At 43.1% G+C, this 18,278-nt stretch overlaps 1 protein-coding gene across 4 annotated transcripts in view; it reads right to left on the reverse strand.

Annotated features, from left to right (window-relative positions):
* Positions 1 to 269: 269 nt before the first annotated feature.
* The window catches only part of LOC120372461, a 66,579-nt gene continuing 48,570 nt past the window's right edge, over positions 270 to 18,278 (reverse strand). For 3 of the 4 annotated variants that reach the window (XM_039489612.1, XM_039489613.1, XM_039489611.1), the window contains exons 4-5: positions 17,939 to 18,088; positions 7,889 to 8,368 (exon numbers count right to left, since the gene is read on the reverse strand). In XM_039489612.1, coding sequence (XP_039345546.1) covers positions 8,057 to 8,368; positions 17,939 to 18,088 — 462 coding nt within the window. In that variant the 3' untranslated portion in view covers positions 7,889 to 8,056. Of the gene's footprint in view, positions 368 to 7,888; positions 8,369 to 17,938; positions 18,089 to 18,278 lie in introns of those variants that run through there. The other variant, XM_039489614.1, reaches the window with a different exon arrangement.

Here is an 18,278-nt window from a genome sequence, read left to right on the forward strand (position 1 = left end):
CACTGTGTCAACATGTCTGGAAAAAATAGATGTAAATTGATGTTCCTTCCAAAAATTCATTTCCGGGCAGGTGGCTGAGCACATGTCCCAGTTTAAGTCTGCCAGGAGAGAGGTTTTGCTGGTGGTATAACTGGGGTCAACAACCAGCCTTGTGTGTTAGATGCTAATTATAACCCCCTGAGCTCCCAATTGAATCCGTAACCCTATGTCAATATAACTTTTATGTGCATTCGTCTGGGAATCTTGAAATATTCGTTTTATGCAGTCCTCAATCCCAAATTAGTTCATAACATAGGAGTTCTATTGTATATGAATGATAAAACTTCTATCGACTGCATTTAGCAGGTGGCTTCCTTCCCTCTTCGTCCTAAGTATAATACAATTTGAAAGATAATAATCTTATTTATAAGATGCATTTGCAATTCAAAAATCAAGCATTACTTTGTCAAACCAAAGCTCGTTAAGGACCGGCAGGATTGTTGTGGTTGGGGGGGGGGGTAACACAAGGCTTTCCATGAGCTGTTGTGCAAAGTTAATTGAGCATCATAAAGTCAGAGGTTAAGGCCAGAAGGGACCACCAGATCATCTGTCTGACCTCCTGTAAATCATAGGTCACCAACATCACCCAGACAGTAAACTTAACAACCAAAATTAACCAAAGTGTTACACCCTACAGGAGACTAGACTAGTATGTGCCAAAAGCAGAGAATAGGAGGTACTGAGGAGCCAAAGTGTCCAAAGTAAATCTATGCAAGAGTTTGTAGGTAACATGAAGAAGAATACAACAAAATAGTACTGGAAAGAAGATAATGGGAAATGAGCCTCCAAGTATGAGGGGTTTAAAAAAAATATTGGCTAGGAAGGTTTACATAACTGGGCTTTGAAAACTAGGTGGATGTGGGTAACCTCTTAAATGTTTTTTAAACAAGAGGAACAATAGGGAAGGGAAGAGAAGGTAGATTAATAGGAAGCCAGAGTGACTATTTCTGTGGCAGACTGTACGGGAATGAAAAGACTCATTGCATGGAGCACAAGGCCCTATTCTTTATTGCAAATCTGGAAGGATCAGCATGTGTGTTCAAAGAGAAATATTGAATTTGTTTGGATACTAATTGAAATTGAAAGGGAAAAAAAATTAAGGCTTCTACTGAAGAAACTGTGGACACAGGAAGAAGTTTATTTCCCTCTACCTGCTGTCAATGTCTGAAAGAACAGAGAAAGTAACACCTTAGGGATTTAGATGAAGTGAGTTACATATAAATATCTGAATTCAGGTCTTACTAGCACGCAAAGGTTGTCAGCTTTTATTCTTTTCAATAGGTCAAGATGCATTTTCCACAATCACCCTCTATAAAACTGAAGGCCAAGATTTTCCAAAGCAACTAAGGACTTTGGGTGCCTCAACGCAGCCCCTTAAAAGGGCTAGATTTTCAAAGGGTATTTGGGAAGAACAAATGCTTGTGCAAATATTCAGGGAAAACAAATGTTAAGCATTCACATTCATGCATTTAGGGGAACAAAAATACAAGGAATTGGACCAATAGGTCACCTGCTAAAGCCAATGAGGGCCTAAAGTGCATCACATGTCTATCCACTGGGTGCAGGAATGGACCATATGTAGGGTGTATATGAACCATATCTTCTTATGCCATCAACTTTATTAATTTCTTAATTAGTGCTAGTGCAATTGATCTACTGTGGTTCCATATTCCAATCTCTCCCCCACCCTTGCAGAAAAGTTATACCTTAAGAGTTATTATGGAAGTACCTTTGTAATAGCTGTCACCAAATTCATCAGTCAAAAATAGCCTGTTTAGTCAGTCTATTCCTTTCAAGTTTGAGGATCTTAGAGCACTCCTTCTATTCCCAATGTATTTTCCATTGGTTAAATGGCCTGATTGTGAGGTGTGTTTATTCACAATGAACACATTCTGGTAAATTTAGCCTTTTTTCTGTATATGGGATCTTTGATCTACAAACAGCTTTCCTTAAATGTACTGATCAAAATTATTTGATGGATTTTTGTCTTACAAATTTCTTAACTCTCTGGATTGTAAACAGCTCTGTTATGCATCATTACAGTTAATTTATTTGCATTGCAAATGAGCCTAAATGTCCCAGATCAGGGACTGAGGTCCCACTGTGTAGGACTGTCTTACTGTGTGTTTGTACAATGAGCTTACACTCTACATAGGCAAGACAAAGGGTGGGAGGTAAAGTGACTTGTCCAAGAGAACACAGCAAGTTGGTGGTAGAGCTAGGAATTGAACCCAGCTCTCCTGCCTCCCACCCCAGTGCACTCTCAGCCAGACAATGCTTATCTGTACATACATGAGTTGTCTTGGTTACTTGTGCCTGGTCTGGTAACTCACATGTATGGATTGCTTCTGTTCCCCAAATGGAGGAGCATGCCTGCTGAAAACTTTTAATAACTAGTCAGAGAAGATGAGTAAGAAATTCATCCATTCAACAATAGGATGAATTGTTTATGCAACAGTAAGAATCAACTGCACAAAGGACCCTAGAGACCAAAGATGATTCAGGCTTAAGAATAATTAAAACATGAAAGCTGACATGTTTTTCAGCCCATCACGCACTGAACTAGAGATGAACTTGAAGCATAGCAAACAGATTGCAATCCAGATCTTAAATTCCCAAGTCCCTCCCTTCCCCTACCAAAAGAAACTGAAGTGTCTGGAATTTAGGTTCAGGTCTGTCTCTAGAGAGACTGTGAAAGAGTGACGATCTTCCTTCAGCCAGCACGGAAAGGCATACGGTGGAATGTATAAGTTAACACTGTTTTAATATGGTTAACATTATTTTACTGGGGATTTCAATTAGCTGAGACTGACCCAGATATCACCTGCGGCATTAAGGAAAATGTGGGGTACTGTTGTTGAGGATAAGGCGCTTGAACAGTCATTATAATAGAGTATTAACTGTATTCAAGAAAATAAACTTCTTTGATAAATGTTAACTTGACTGGAATCCTGTTGCAGGTCTGGTGGCAGATGAGTCTTTTCGTTTGAACTGAGCAATGGACTTTCATTGGAATTTAACGCTGATTGTCAGGCCTATGCTTAGGAAAACACCTAAAGAAAAAGATGAGTCTTGCATCAAGCTCTGACTATATGAAGACTGCCCAATATCAGGTGGATTTTACAGACGCATGGCTGCACTCCAGCTCCTCCTTTGCCTGGCATATTAGAGACCGACATGGGCATGTTCAAACAACAAGGAACTTTCCCCAAGAAATAAATACCGTAAACAGACAACATACAGGGGAAGGGAATGTCAGTAGAAGTCCAAAGCTCTGCCTTCTGATGTGTCTGGTTTGAACAAAGTTGCCATTCCAGGGAGTACAGTGGGGTAGCCAGGGCCCCGCCTACTTAGGGAATTGTAAATACAGACAAGACCTTTGTACTGACCTTGGAAGCGGGCAGAAACCACTGCAGCATGACGCAATGGTGCAAGGCAATCCAAATGATCTGATAGTTTGCTGTGTGCTATAGATGCTTCAGTTTCCAGGAGGGGTTTCATGGTCAGCCTTAGGTATAGCAACTAGCTTGCATTAGTAGGCTAGCCTGCAGACGACCCTGGCTGGGGCACAGGCTTCTGGCCAATAGTAGATAATTGTTACCAATATTCAGTTGCTTATAAGTTTGATAAACTGTTTGGGCTGAAATTTTTCATGCTGCATGTCTGAGCTTCAGCCTGAATTATTTTGGAAAGTTATAAGCCTTTGTGGGGGATGGGGGTCGGGAGGGGAAGGGAATTGTAGCTCACACACATTCAGTAGACACTTGCTGGACTTTAGCAGCTAAAATATGAGATTTCCTCTTCAGTGGGTATGCCTGAGTCTCTCACAGCTCCTAGTGCTAACAGGACTGGGATGCACTATCCTCACAGAGTGACTGAGCATGTTCCAGGCCAGGGGTATGGAAGCAAAGCTGGACATTCCCTGCAACTGCAGTTCTCAGCTGCTCCAGGCTAGGATGGGGGCAGGCACTGGAACTGGGAGCCTGGCTCTCCTGTGCTCTTGATGACCCTCCCAATGTCACCCAAGCAGCAAGGAGGAGGAGGGTTTATGATTCAAATGCAGAGGGGACAAGAGCTGGACCAGAGATGTGTATGTGTGTAAGAGAGTGGGAATGAAGGAGGAAAAGAAACTGAAGAGGGGAAAGGCTGGGCAAGGAGGCTGGATGGAGAGAACATTGAAATTGGATGAGGATCTGGGGGAAAGGCACAGGCAGGTCTGGCTGAACAAGGAGACGAGGGCAAGGAATCATGGCTTGGGAAGACAGACTATCTGGGCAAGTAGACTGGGATTGGGATGAGAAGTCTGAGGAGTAGAGACTGAGGGTGGACGTAAGTGTTACTTAATTCAGCCCTCCTGTGTACCACATTATGGTAGTTGTCAATACTGAATACCTGCTTAGGAAGTGTGTACTATCCATCCTATGCTCAGGATGAGCTAGGGGTTGTGTGGGAAAGAGAGAATGTGATCATGTAATTAATTCATATGTACAAGGCAACCTTATTTCCAGCATTTCCTCACTTGAGTTTGCAACTTCACATTCTTTTAATGTAGTTTTTATACAGAAAATGAATTTATATTTTGCCAACCCCATAGTATTTAGGTGTCACGATCTCCCCTAGAGGGTAAACAAATTTTGAGCAGTGACAGAATAGAATCCTGCTGGACCCCACTGTGAAAGGACTCTGGGGAAAGAACATAGCTGATTCTCTTCATTGCAAGATCTTTCAGATGAAAGGGCAGAGCCAACAGGGGCTCTATGCATTCACTGCTCAGCCTCCCTGAATCCTCTTCAGGGAATTTGCACTGTTTCATCTGGGGAGAAAGCAGCAGGATTACTGTTTAATGAAGGCTTCTTTGAGTCAAGGAGTTCATAGCCTTGGATACATGCAGTGTTGCAGAAGAGTAACAGATACTGTTTGTCAGATATCCCGTCAAATAGCTTAATGACTTGATAAGATCATTTTCGTCTATTCAATATTTCAGTTAGGTGACTCTTCTACCTAGATACAATAGTTCCATGCATTTTTTATGCTAAAGTAGGTTTTTTTTTAATATTCTTCATTGCTATTTAATTGATCTAATTTCCTGTTCTGCTGCCTTAATAGGTAACATCCTGATAACATTTATCTCCAGCCCACTAAAGCAACCTCTAGACGCTGAATGAATTTATTCTGCTCATGGAGCAGAGGTTAAGAACTTCTCATAGATCAGACAGTTCTTTATACTTGCCACTAAAAGCAGTCTCTTTCCAGAATAGGTTTGTTAATAGAATGCTCAGAACAAAGAAAATGTACCTAAACGTCTTGAGCTGATAACTACACTTGGAAAATGAACTGAAGCATGAGTGCAAGGTGCTTTTTAAAAAATACATTTCCTTATATAGATCTACCATTATTAATGTGCCAGTCCTATTTAGAGATCACAATGAGATTTTTGTGTGCCCAACTTGAGATAACTTAAAAGATTCTCAATGGATGAGTGTTCAACACTTCCTGATAATCATTTAAGCATTTTAAGGATTCAGTTTGGGCCCCTAAAATCACTAGAATAGTTATGGAAATCTTGGCAATTACTTTTCTGTTCTTCTACTCTGGACACAACTCTCAACCTTCCAAGACCCAGTTGTAGGACAAACACTAAAACTAGAGGACACATGAACAGCAAATTAGTGCAATATACACCTCTACCCTGATATAACGCCACCTGACATAACATGAATTTGGATATAACGCGGTAAAGCAGCACTCTGGCAGGGCGGGGCTGCACGCTCCAGCGGATCAAATCAAGTTCGATATAACGCAGATTCACCTATAATGCGGTAAGATTTTTTGGCTCCCGAGGACAATGTTATATCAAGGTAGAGGTGTACTTAAAAATGACAAGAAATCAATTTCTTTAGCAACACTTTTTTTTAGAAACTGTTTCATAAACCACCCCCATGCAGACATGACAAGGTCTAGAAGGACCCTTCTTTTGAACTCAGGAAGAAGCAGCTGATTGGAAATTGACAGCTTTTGAAAGCACTAATTGAAATTCCTTTGACATGTCAAGCGTCCTTGGTCTAAAACTGTACATTGTCTCCACTGGATGTAAAAATTAATAAAACGCTAGTGGTGCTTTTATACGATTTAATCGAAGTAGGAATAGTGTGATCTTTCAATGAAATTCAGTATTTAAAGTCATATTTCATTATAAAACCTTTCTAGAGGTGCATACAAATTGCATTTGTTTAATTCTATAACCATAAAACGTCCGACACTTGATGCCTTTGAATATTTGGTCCAAATGACTTTGAAAATTGAAAGATGTTGGCTCATTTTCCTCTAGTCTTTAACTTCACAGCCAATAAAAAGGACACAGACAAAAGACCCTAGAAGATATTAGCCATCTTTGAAATACTAGTGATTTAAAAGTAATTTCTTCTAACTTCCCAGTCTATAATTTAAACTATAATATTGTACTTCTAAATGCTAGTCCAATTTTAAAACAATTATTTTTGAAGCATGTCCCTTTGCTGTTTTAAGCGAGACTCAAAGAAGCTGTGCACCTTTCTTTGCTGCAGAAGTGATAGTGCAAATTCCTAGTTTGCATTCTTCACCCAGCCTCAGCTTTTTAGCCTGGAAAAAACAAACAAACTGGGATTTCACTATTCTTATCTAGATTTGGAAAAGAAGTTGGGGTTAAAGAACAAGTGTTCCTTAACCCTGACCTAACCTTGACCTAGCTTCCAAATCTAGAGAGCCTAAAGAACTTGCAGTCTCATCAGGATGTGCTTATGTGCTTTTTATTAGCATTACTTGGAGTTGCACAAGCATTTTAGGGGAATGACAGTGCGCCTTTCAACATGGCCCTGAGCCTGGTAAAGTGACTTCCATGTGTGCAAAGTGCAACTAAGTGCTACTTCTCTGGTTTTACACCCACTTTGCACAGTTTGCAAACTGGTAAATAGTTCCAAAAGATCAAGGCAGTGGAAAATTGGGCCCTACATCTCTCCTGGATTGACATCACCATAAATGACACCAGGATTTGGCCATAAACTGTTTTAATCATCCTAATTTCTCTCCAATGTGGCTGCACTGATAGCACAACACCCCAGTTTAGACTCACAACACTGAAGTAAGATGAGCTTGAATTGGCGCAGTGTCTCTATTAGGGGTTGCATCATTGGTATAGTCACATCAGTGTAAACTTGTCTAGTCTAAACAAGCCCTAAGCAAGTGGGCTCATGCAAACGTCCACAGGTGGAGATGTGGAGTCTGATTATCCATCACACTGCACCCTGTGGCGTCAGAGACACCTGTACAGATTGTGACTATGCCTGCGGGAATCTTTGCAGGATTAGGCTGTACTTGTCCAGGGATTTTCACAGTTCATGTTCTAGTATAAACACTCACATGTGTTAAACAAGTAACTGCAGTGACAATATTTTGGATCAAATTTTTCACTGCATTACGCACTGTCCTAACTCTGCTCCCATTGAAGTCAATGAGTTGGACCAATGCTGAGCACTTTTGAAAATCCCACTCTTTTTTAATCCCTATCTCTGATCGACAGTTTTCCTGATACTTAATATCAATCCCATTCCAAACTCATGGGGTGCCATAGAGCTAAATTAATATTTACATAGTGCTTTGAAATCCTGTGATAAGAGTCACAATATGAATGCTTATTTCTCTTATGTTGCCCATAATTTATGTTCAGCCAGCACAATGAGATTCTGACTCATTGTTCCAGATATAACCTTACCTAAAAAGGATTGAATATTTTCATGAACTCTAGTATGCATTTACTATACAGAATGCTAATTAAAGCAAGTTAATGAAATACAAGAAACAATTAGTTGTGGCTTTTAAACTGTTTATCACCAAACAATAAAAATGTAGAAACAATGATAAATACCGTTTACAAAGACTGCTTTTCATGACCGTCTCATTGTGTAGCTTTGTAGTGAGGAAAAACAGTCAATTTATCTCTGTCTACACCTTTGACTTTTAGCCATCCTGGGATGTTTACAAGTTAAAATATAAGACTAAGTCTTTGTCTGTAAAATAAAAGCATTTTTTCTAGGTATTCTGCATAGTGGAACTTGTTTTGGTTTTGTTCAGGGATTTTTATAAAATAGGTTTTTGCATCCTCTGTCAAATTCAGGTTTCCGTGGTTTGTAACAGACAAATGGATATAAACCATAGCCAGGACACTGAGGAATATCTTCTTAACCACACAGCACTGGGCTAACTCTGTTCTTATTGAAGTAAATGGAAAAGCTAGCCCTTGACATGAATGGTAGCAGAAGTTAGAACAGCACTGTTTGCACTTGAAAATTCCATCCTGAGATATAAAAAATAAAGTGTACTAGTGGCCAGTAATCTAAAGCCAATAGAACAGGAACCTCACATTACAATCTGAAGATGATATTGATAGCTTTCTAAGAGAACTTCCTGATGTTATTGACTCAAGTTATTTTAACAATGTAACTTGATATTGCTATGATTGACTTTATGCACATCTTACTTTAGATTAAGGGAAACAAGGAACAAAAATAGAGGGCCTGATTCTCCATTGCTGTGCACCTGGTGCAGCCACTTGGTGCACACGTATGTAAAGTGCTATAAACAGGCTCAACAGCTGAGCGGGAGTAGCAAAGGACCTGTTGGCAGCTCCCAGATAGTGGGCCTGGGTCTGTAGCTGACCCCAGCCCTGGTGTAGTTTAGTGCCATCTTAAAACTAAGGAGATGAGAATTCACAAGTGGGTGTTCTACATTATCTCAGCTCGTAACTGCCCCTCCCCTCCCCCCAGCAACTGCTGGAGTGCAATTTGTAGACCTTCCTCCTGGTCATCCCCCTACACTGGGGCCAGGAACAGGGATGGTGAAGAGCCAGACGACTCTGCATCTCTTATGTATTTTCCACTTGCCAACAGCTTTCCAGCTCCTCATCCAAAGGAGACAGTGGTAGGGAGGATCTGGCCCCGAGTGGAGACTTCTGACCTGCTATCATTTTACATCACATTTTACTCACTGTGCATGAGTGTAAATGACTCCAAGGTGTAGGGCAACAGAATCAGGCCCATGATCTAAATCAAACTAAAGAGGACACAGACTCTGTTTCATAAGGACATCCCAAAATCCAGGACTGCTCAGGTGCTGACAAAAGCCCATCCAGTCACTAATAATGTAAGACAGCAGGAGCACGTTCCTGGTGGTGGGTTGACCTCAGTGGCTGAGAACAGGTGTCCAGAAAAGGAACACTCTGACCAGCACTTCAGTGTTATATCGTTATAGCATCACTCTCCTCACCACAGCATGAGTCAATAAGACCCTTAATAATGGGACAGATGCTACTCTGCACAGGAAAACCCCAAAGCCACCTCTAATCCTGTCTTCATGCCACAACCGTCCACACTAAGAGGCCCTTTATATCGGTATAAAGGGCTCTTTAAAGCGGTTTCTGTACTCCTCCCTAACGAGAGGAGTAGGGCTAATATCGGTATTACCATATCGGATTGGGGTTAGTGTGGCCGCAGATCGACGGTATTGGCCTCCGGGCGGTATCCCACAGTGCACCACTGACCGCTCTGGACAGCAATCTGAACTCGGATGCAGTGGCCAGGTAGACAGGAAAAGCCCCGCGAACTTTTGAATATTTCCTGTTTGCCCAGCGTGGAGCTCTGATCAGCACGGGTGGTGATGCAGTTAAAAATCAAAATAAAGAAAGAGCTCCCGCATGGACGATGCGGACGTGATCGCTGTAAGGGCAGGCAAATCTGTTCTATCAGCGCTCCGTTACAGAAGACGAAATTCAAAATCATTTTTTAAATATCTCCAGACAGATGCCATAGCAGGGACTCAGCGCACTGCTGCGTGACAAGCATAACGGAAAGCCAAAGAATCAAATGGATGCTCATGGACTGGAGGACTCAAGCTATCCCACAGTTCCTGCAGTCTCTGAAAAGCATTTGCATTCTTGGCTGAGCTCCAAATGCTTCTAGGGTCAAAAACAGTGTCCGCGGTGGGTCAGGGCATAGCTCGGCAATTTACGCACCCCCCCGCCCACCCCCTGAAGTGAAAGGGAAAACAATCCTCTCTTGACTCTTTTACATGTCACCCTATCTTTACTGAATGCTGCAGATAGACGCGATGGTGCAGCACTCAACACCAACATCCTTGCTCCCCCCACGCTATGGCTGGCTGATGGTACAATACGACTGGTACCCGTCCTCGTCATCAGCCTATTGGCACATGGGGCAGTGCAAAAGGACTGGTAACCATGCTGACTAGCATCTGTTAGGTCGATCAAGGGCGCCTGGTCCTAATTTTTCCTGGTAGATGGTGCAGTATGGCTGATAACCATCGTCGTCATAGCAACAGGGGGCTGAGCTCCATCAGCCCCCACCCTTCATGTGTAAAGAAAAGATTCAAGTGCCCCTGAACTAGCAGAGGGATGCTGGGCACCTCTCCTACACACTCCTTACTGTCCTGTCTGGACTATCATAGCAGCTGGAGGCTGCCTTCCACTCATATCTCACTAACAAGTCACTGTGTCTTATTCCTGCATTCTTTATTACTTCATCACACAAGTGGGGGGACAATGCTACGGTAGCCCAGGAAGGCTGAGGGAAGAATGGAATCAACAGGTGGGGTTGTTGCAGGAGCACCCAATGTGAATAGAATACAGCTCATAATTTCTGCAGGATCTGACACAGAGCAGCTGTGCTCTCTGGTTCTCTGATACAGTGGTTCTCTAGTACACTTGCCCATATTCTAGGCAGGACTGATTCTATTTTTAGATACCAAAAAGGAGGGATTGACTCAGGAAGTCATTCCCAATTTTGGCTTTGCGCCTGGCTAAGAGCAGCCAGGGGCACTTATGACAGCAGCAAATGGAACAGTGCAAAGGACTGGTAGCCACGATCATCTTATTACCAATTTATGGATTGGTAGATGGTACAGTATGGCTGATAACCATCTCTGCTGTCATGCAAAAGCAAAAGCATGCTGCTGTGTAGCGCTGCTGAATCGCCTCTGTCAGCGGCATCTAGTACACATACGGTGACAGTCACAAAAGGCAAAACAGGCTCCATGATTGCCATGCTATGGCATCTGCCAGGGCAATCCAGGGAAAAAAGGCGCGAAATGCTTGTCTGCCGTTGCTTTCCCAGAGGAAGGAGTGACTGACGACATTTACCCAGAACCACCCGCGACAATGATTATTGCCCCATCAGGCACTGGGATCTCAACCCGGAAATTCCAAGGGGCGGGGGAGGCTGCGGGAACTATGGGATAGCTACGGAATAGCTACCCACAGTGCAACGCTCCAGAAGTCGATGCTAGCCTCGGACCGTGGACGCACACCACCGATTTAATGTGTTTAGTGTGGCCGCGCACACTCGATTTTATACAATCTGTTTTACAAAACCGGTTTATGCAAATTCGGAATAGTCCCGTAGTGTAGACGTACCCAGATTAAGGCTGTATTATCCGATTTATAGTTAGGAAATAGACACAGGGTAAGTGACTTGCCCAAGACTACGCAGAAAGTCTGGTGCAGAGCTTGGAATTGAACTCAATCTCACAAATTCCAGACTACTGCCTTCTCCCCACAATAGCCTCTCCTGCCCGTGAGAGTTACAGCCCCTCACCTCAGGGGTTGAATGGCCCTGAAGACATATGTAGCAAGTGAAACAGAATCCTAAAGTCTGGAATTCAGAGGCTGGCAGACAAATAGAGGACATGAGTGTATGTTTTTTAAATGTGTTGCTTCTATTTTGATAGAGTTAAGGATCTTGATCCTTTTTTTTCTCAATTACTTTAAAAGCGTTTCGGTTTAGCTTTACATAGACTGGTGTAGCAATACCTATTAGAGCAGTTGCTCGATTAAAGGAACACCAGCTCAAAGAATGTATTAAAATACATCTTCCAATGACAATTCACTCTTTAATCACACTTACCTTGTATGATCTCTCACTAGAAAATCTGATTTGTAATGTTTTCCATGTTTTATCTTAAACTCCTCTGTGTTCGGACCTTTGATGTTTCAGCTCAGCTTCCACAGTGCACAACTTAAACCTGATCAACGCCATTCTGCTTAAGATAGTGACTATTTTCCCTTCTTGTATCTGCTTCATGTCACTCAAAGCTTACACGAACACACTTTGACACCATTACTCACATTTCCTACCTGTCTCTGTCCCTTACTCATGGAGTAAGGCACTGTTCAATGTTAAGGGTGGCAGAACATGGACTTTCATGTGGACGAATATAGTGGATCGGTAACGTGAAGCTACGGTACATGCTGCTTTTGTTTGTCATGGATATATGCTATTTTCTAGCCATTTCTTCAAGGGCAACCAGGCTTTGGACATTTTATGTTCGCTACAGCCACGTAGACAATTGTGACCCATCTTTCACCTCTGTTCATTGCTGGAAGCCTCTGCTTCAAACAATAGAAATTCAATGCAGTACAATACCAGACAGCAACAGAATGAAATTAATGCTTTGAAAGAGGCTTTCAAAGCAAGTTAACACTGGATGCCATTCAAATCCCTCCTAAAGACAACTTCTCCACTAAGCATATACCACGAACAAGAGTGAGTTAAATCAGTTTCTAGATTATGCTCTGTTCTTTGATGCTCTTTATAGCAGCCTCCCTTTCCTCTTTCACATTCTTGCCATTATAATTTCTTTCCCACACAATCATATTATTATAGAACTTCCCCAATTCCTCTCATGCAATTTATCATTCCCTTGTCACTGGTACTGTATACAGTATGCACCCAGGGCAATAACAGCATTCTAGACTGAACACCAGCAAACTCCTTTGTTCTTTTCACTCAAATACTGATCTATGTTTACACACTATTCCCTTTCCATTTCATCAGTGTCATATGCACTATATCACTTCTCTGAGAGGGATCCTACGCTTGAAGACGCCTATGTGTATATGGCAGAATGCATTCAGTTGCTGGAGATGAATTACACACTGCGTCCATTAGATATAAGAATTTATTTTTTTACAAGACATTTGTATGTGGCTTTGACTGATGCCTGGAATAGATTGGACAAATGGTGTAGTTTGATTTGGGGTTAGGGAGCTTTAAAAATTTTACTCTCTGCAGCCAAAGTCCCCATAAATTCCTCCTGAATTTTTTATGGTGTTTATTTGAATATTTAATAGTAGTTGATGGAACATTGTTTTATAACTTACCTACTTGACTTAGTGGCTTGAGGTTTTATTTTGGGTAGTATACAGTTTGTAATCTTGTTTTTGCATTAAGCTGCTTCACTGAAGAAATGAAGATGTATTTCAATTGCAACAGCCTGGAGTGGGAATCATGTTTCATTTTTCCCCTTTTTTTAAACTTCAGTATTTTCAAGCAACTCGGCAGCTTATTTATCTGTCTGTAACTGGAAACAGTCTCTGATAGACAAAGAATAATCCTTCTAAACAATATTAAAGTATCAACCTTGATATTAAAGGTTAAACTATAAATCATGTATAAACCCTTGTATAACAATTCATAAAACCATTTGATATAATGATCTGGCAAGTGTCCAAAAGTTTCCTGCAACCAAGTATAATTAATAATGCATTTAACTATCACATGCTACTCATGTCTAGTGACTAGGCACTGGACTGGGAGTCAGAGGAGCTCAGTTCTGTTCCTTGCTCTGCAGCTGACCTGCTGTGAGACCTTGACCAAGTCCCTTCACCTTTGTGCCTCTGCTTCTTGGGCCACTGCTTGTCTTGTCTGTTTAGAGTGTAGACTTCTGGCTCAGTCTCACACTCTATGTACAAAGCAGAGTACAGTGGAAGCCCAATTTGAGCTGGGTGCTACTTCAGCTCTTTCTTTGTATGTTTGTTCAGCTCTATGAACCACCATGCTAGAGGGAAGTAGCACAGGAAAACTGAGTGAAACAGATTTTTAAAGTCAGATTATAAACCATTACTATTAAACAAGCACATAGTGAGAGCATAAAGACTTTCTTGTAACAAATATAAATTACCACATCTAATTGGCGGGACTCCTCCCTCCCCCCTCTCCTGTTTGTCTCCTCACACTTCCTCCTTTGTCCTCACTCATTGTTGGCAAGAAACAATTTGCCTCAGATTCTGCAAGCTGTTCTGTGTGGCTGGTCCAAGGGTCTGTGCGAGTGGTCTCTGACAGGATCAGCGTTCCCTGAGCTTTATGGGGTAGGGAACATGCCTTCTAGCTGCTCTGTAACTGCTTGCTGTTCTTTAGGTGCTGCATTATGAAGGTAACTGGCAGTAACTCCATAGTTGGGGATGTTTTCTAAGAGAGACTTAAAAGAGGGCATAAATTCCTATTTTTCTCTAAAAGTAGATGGACTATTGGTGTGAAATTTCACACTAGGCTAGTTTTTATGTCCTTCAAATTTTCTCTGTCATTTGTTCAGTTTATCTTCTTTGAATTTGGCCTCTAGCAGTCCTACATTTTATTGTTGACCGATATTGCTTTAAAAAGCACTGCATCTACACAGCTCTGAAGAGGTGGATCCTGAGTAGATCTGTGACAATAGCTGTAGCTCTTTTCAAGTTGGATTTAGGGTCATTTTAGACATTTGTTTTTAACGGAAGACGTATGCTGTGCACCCAGGGCCGATTGAGGGAACAGCAAATGTATTCACACTTGATGTGGGGTAGCTAGGTGGAGTCGCATGAAACCTGGTGCCAGAAACTACATTGCTCTGGCATTCTGAAAGGGGCTTTAGAGCTGCAGGCCAGGGCCCCGGGGCCCCCTTAGCCCAGGGCCCTGCAGCCCCAAACCCCTGCATTCTGGGTGGCCCTGCCTGCTGGGGGGGGGCAGCTCCCAGAATTGCGGCTCCCAGAATTGCGGCCATGAGGGTGGTGCTGTGCTGCGCAGAGCCACCTGCACACGCCCTGCACCAAACAGGAGCTGCCCCAGATAAGTGCTCTGCACCTCCAGCCTGCCCCAGCCCTGAGCCTCCTCCTGCACCCCCTCCCTGAGCACCATCCCACACTCTAACTCCCTCCCAGAACCCGCACCCCCAGCCCTGAGCCCCAGGAGGAGAATGGAGAAAAAAATGAAAAACGGAGGGGAGGGGTGAGATAAGAGAGAATTCTCCCCCCAGGGAAGGGTCCAAAATGAAGCGATGCATCTCCGCTCCTCCCTCTCCCTCCCAGAAAGTCCTAAGTGCTGCCAAAGAGCTGTTTGGCAGCAGGGAAGCGCTGGGAGGAAGGGGGAGGAGCGGGGACACGGCGTGGTCTGGGGAGGAGGTGGAGTGGGGGTGGGGGTGGGAAGAGGCGGGCCTGGAGTGGAGTGGAGCGGGGATGGGAAGAGGCAGGCCGGGAGCATCCCCCGGCACAGTCAGCACCTGTTCTTCTGGGGGGAAGCTGCTGCGGTGCAAGGTGCTTCCTAGCGTCCTTGCCTGCCTCATTGTCTGCAGTGGGCTCTGCCTGTGTGGGCTAAGCCAGGGGCACCTCCCCACCACAGTACAGCACTGTACAGAATATAATGCCTTTTGTCTGCCCCCCAAAAAAGTCCTTGCAACCTAACCCCCTGCATTTACATTAAATCTTATGAGAAAATTGGATTCGTTTAACATTGTTTCACTTAAAGTTACATTTTTCAGGAACATAACTACAACATGAAGTGAGGAGTTACTGTATATTTTCTGAAAGCAAATTCTGAACTCAAACTACAGCAGGAAATCTGATTTTAAAAAATAATCAACCAGTGAGTACACAAACAAAGCTATGTTACCTGTAGGCCTGATTTTCTACTGCCCATATTCTCATTTACACGTCAGTAAAATTGGTGGGCAGCATTCTGCACCTGCCTTGCTCAGGTGTAAACAATGAGGCAGCAGAGAATCAGGCCTCAAGAATTAATTGTGGAAAACATAGGCCCAGACCCACAAAGGTTTATAGGCTCCTAAATTCCTTTGATTGAAATGATTTCACCTCCTTTGTGGATCTTGGCCTTACTGAATAATCTTGCATAGCACATCAACTAGAGAAAATCAGAAGCTTCGTGTAGGCAAACTTCAACTAGAAACGAGGTGAAATTCATCAAATTATTCACTGAATTATTTGCCAAGCTCTACAGTTTTCTCAGCTCTGTGCAGTATGTCACCAGGAGACAGTAAGAAATGAAACCCCTCTCCTGTTGTTTATAAACTTCCCCTCCAAAAGTGACAGTTTTGTTTACATCAGTTATGTGCAAAAAATATATCTTTGTGGCTGCCTGTCCTTATAATGCATTATCTGCATTACTGACACTGTTCATTGCTTTTCCCATCTGGTGACACTATGGAAAAATCATTTAATTAGGCTGACTGAAGCATAAAAATCAATCTTTAGAGAAGCATAAGTTAAAACCTGATGCTACTTTTTGCTCTTCTTGGTACGTAAGCACTTACAGAGTAGCTGCTTGAGTCCTTGATCTTTCAGGGAAGCTTTACTGCACTGCAGTGTCCTAGTCCCAGTTATATAATGTTTACTTGTGGAGCATGCATTTGAAATAACTTTTTGGATTGTGATCTTTGTCATGCCACATAGAGAGATGGCAAGATGCAGATTTCATGCTTATGTCTAATGTTGCAGCCCTGTTGGAATTCAAATCAAGAGATATCTAGTAGATGAAAGGCTGCAAAATCAGGTCCCTTTTAGATGGCAGTGGGATGCAGGTTGTACCTTGAGTATTTTGTGTAACTGGGTTGTCACTCAACAGAGGTTATCACTTGCTTAATGAAGCCAAATGGGGATCAGGACCCCAGTGTCCTATTGCATTATATGAACACACACACACCCCTGCCCCAGAGCACACATTCTAAGGCTATGTCACTGCAATCTGAGATGTGATTGCAGCTGGAGTGGGCATACCAGGGCTACCTTTATTCTAGCTTGCATGGCTAAAAATAGCAATGGAGCTGCAGTGGCATAGACCTAGTGTGGGCTAGGAATGCGAGTATGTACTCAGGGTTATGGGTGGCCTGTGCTGAAGCCTGTGCTGCTGCACCTTCACTGCTATTTTTAGCCCTGTAAACTAGACTAAAGGTAGCACAGTTGTGCCCACTGAAGCTGCAGCAAAGCCATATTCTGATAGTGTGACAAAAAGCACGAGGTCAATACACTGAGAAATGAGAGGTGAAGGGAGGGGAGGGGAAACAGGGTAACAGACAGGTGTTCTCAAACTAGTAGTCACTGTAGTCTTGCCCCTTGCAGGTTGAAGACTACTGAGGCTGTGCTCTTATATCACAAAGAAGGGCTTTAGCCTGGGTCTTTCCTTATTCTAGGGAGATGCAGTTTGGCGAGAATGTGAAGACTGGTCTACACTGGGAGCTTACAGCAGCAGAGCTACATCGCTCAGGGATGTGAAGCATCCACGCCTCTGAGAGAAACAACCAACCAGTCCCCCTGTGTAGACAATGTTAGATCAACGGAAGAATTCGTCCGTCGGCCTAGCCACTGCCTCTCGGGGAGATGGATTAACTACAGCAATGGGAGAACCCCTCCCGCTGCTGTCATGAGCATCTACATTGACGTGCTACAGCTGTGCTGCTGCAACGTTTTAAGCATCAACATGCCCTGATTCTATGAGTAAGGCATGTAGTGGAGACCGCACCAGCGCAGACCAACCATGGAGATGGACAGCTAGTGAGGCAGCTGACATTTGGGCCAGCCTTCCACAAGCTGGTGTTGCACTCAAGCATTCATCGTGCTTAACCCTTTCAACAGCCAAAACAGCCAATACTGGAAATAGTCAAACACCCAACACTCTTCCAGTGTATACAACAAGGTACTGACCGAACAAGCACTTTGGGGGAGGACAACTTGAAGGAAGGTGGTGCTATCTTACGCCACTGGAAAGGATACCAGGGTAAGCCCATGAGTAAGAGACGGGAGGGATTCTCCTACCTGAAAGACAATGATTTCACCCTCAATTTCTTCAGTAAGGTATGGCACTCTTTGGGAAAATAGAATGCGTATTGTTGTTGGTTCTTTGTGTAATAGGACTTGATGCTTCAATGTGTTGAGCACTCTGGCCTTAGTCGAGTAACTCAGCCCCTACAATGGCAAATGAACATTATAGTGCATTATAGTGCATGGTCTGGGGTGTGCAGCATGGAATTCTGATCAGCACCTGGGCCCTGCTTTGGACTCTACTCGGTAACAGGGTGCACAGGGTTACTGCAGCTGCTGAGCTATCCAATCGTTACATTTCAGTGACTTATCAAATTCCATCAAGCCAAACCTG

The sequence above is a fragment of the Mauremys reevesii genome, linkage group 9, assembly GCF_016161935.1.
Source record: "Mauremys reevesii isolate NIE-2019 linkage group 9, ASM1616193v1, whole genome shotgun sequence".
Classification (NCBI taxonomy): Eukaryota; Metazoa; Chordata; order Testudines; family Geoemydidae; genus Mauremys; species Mauremys reevesii.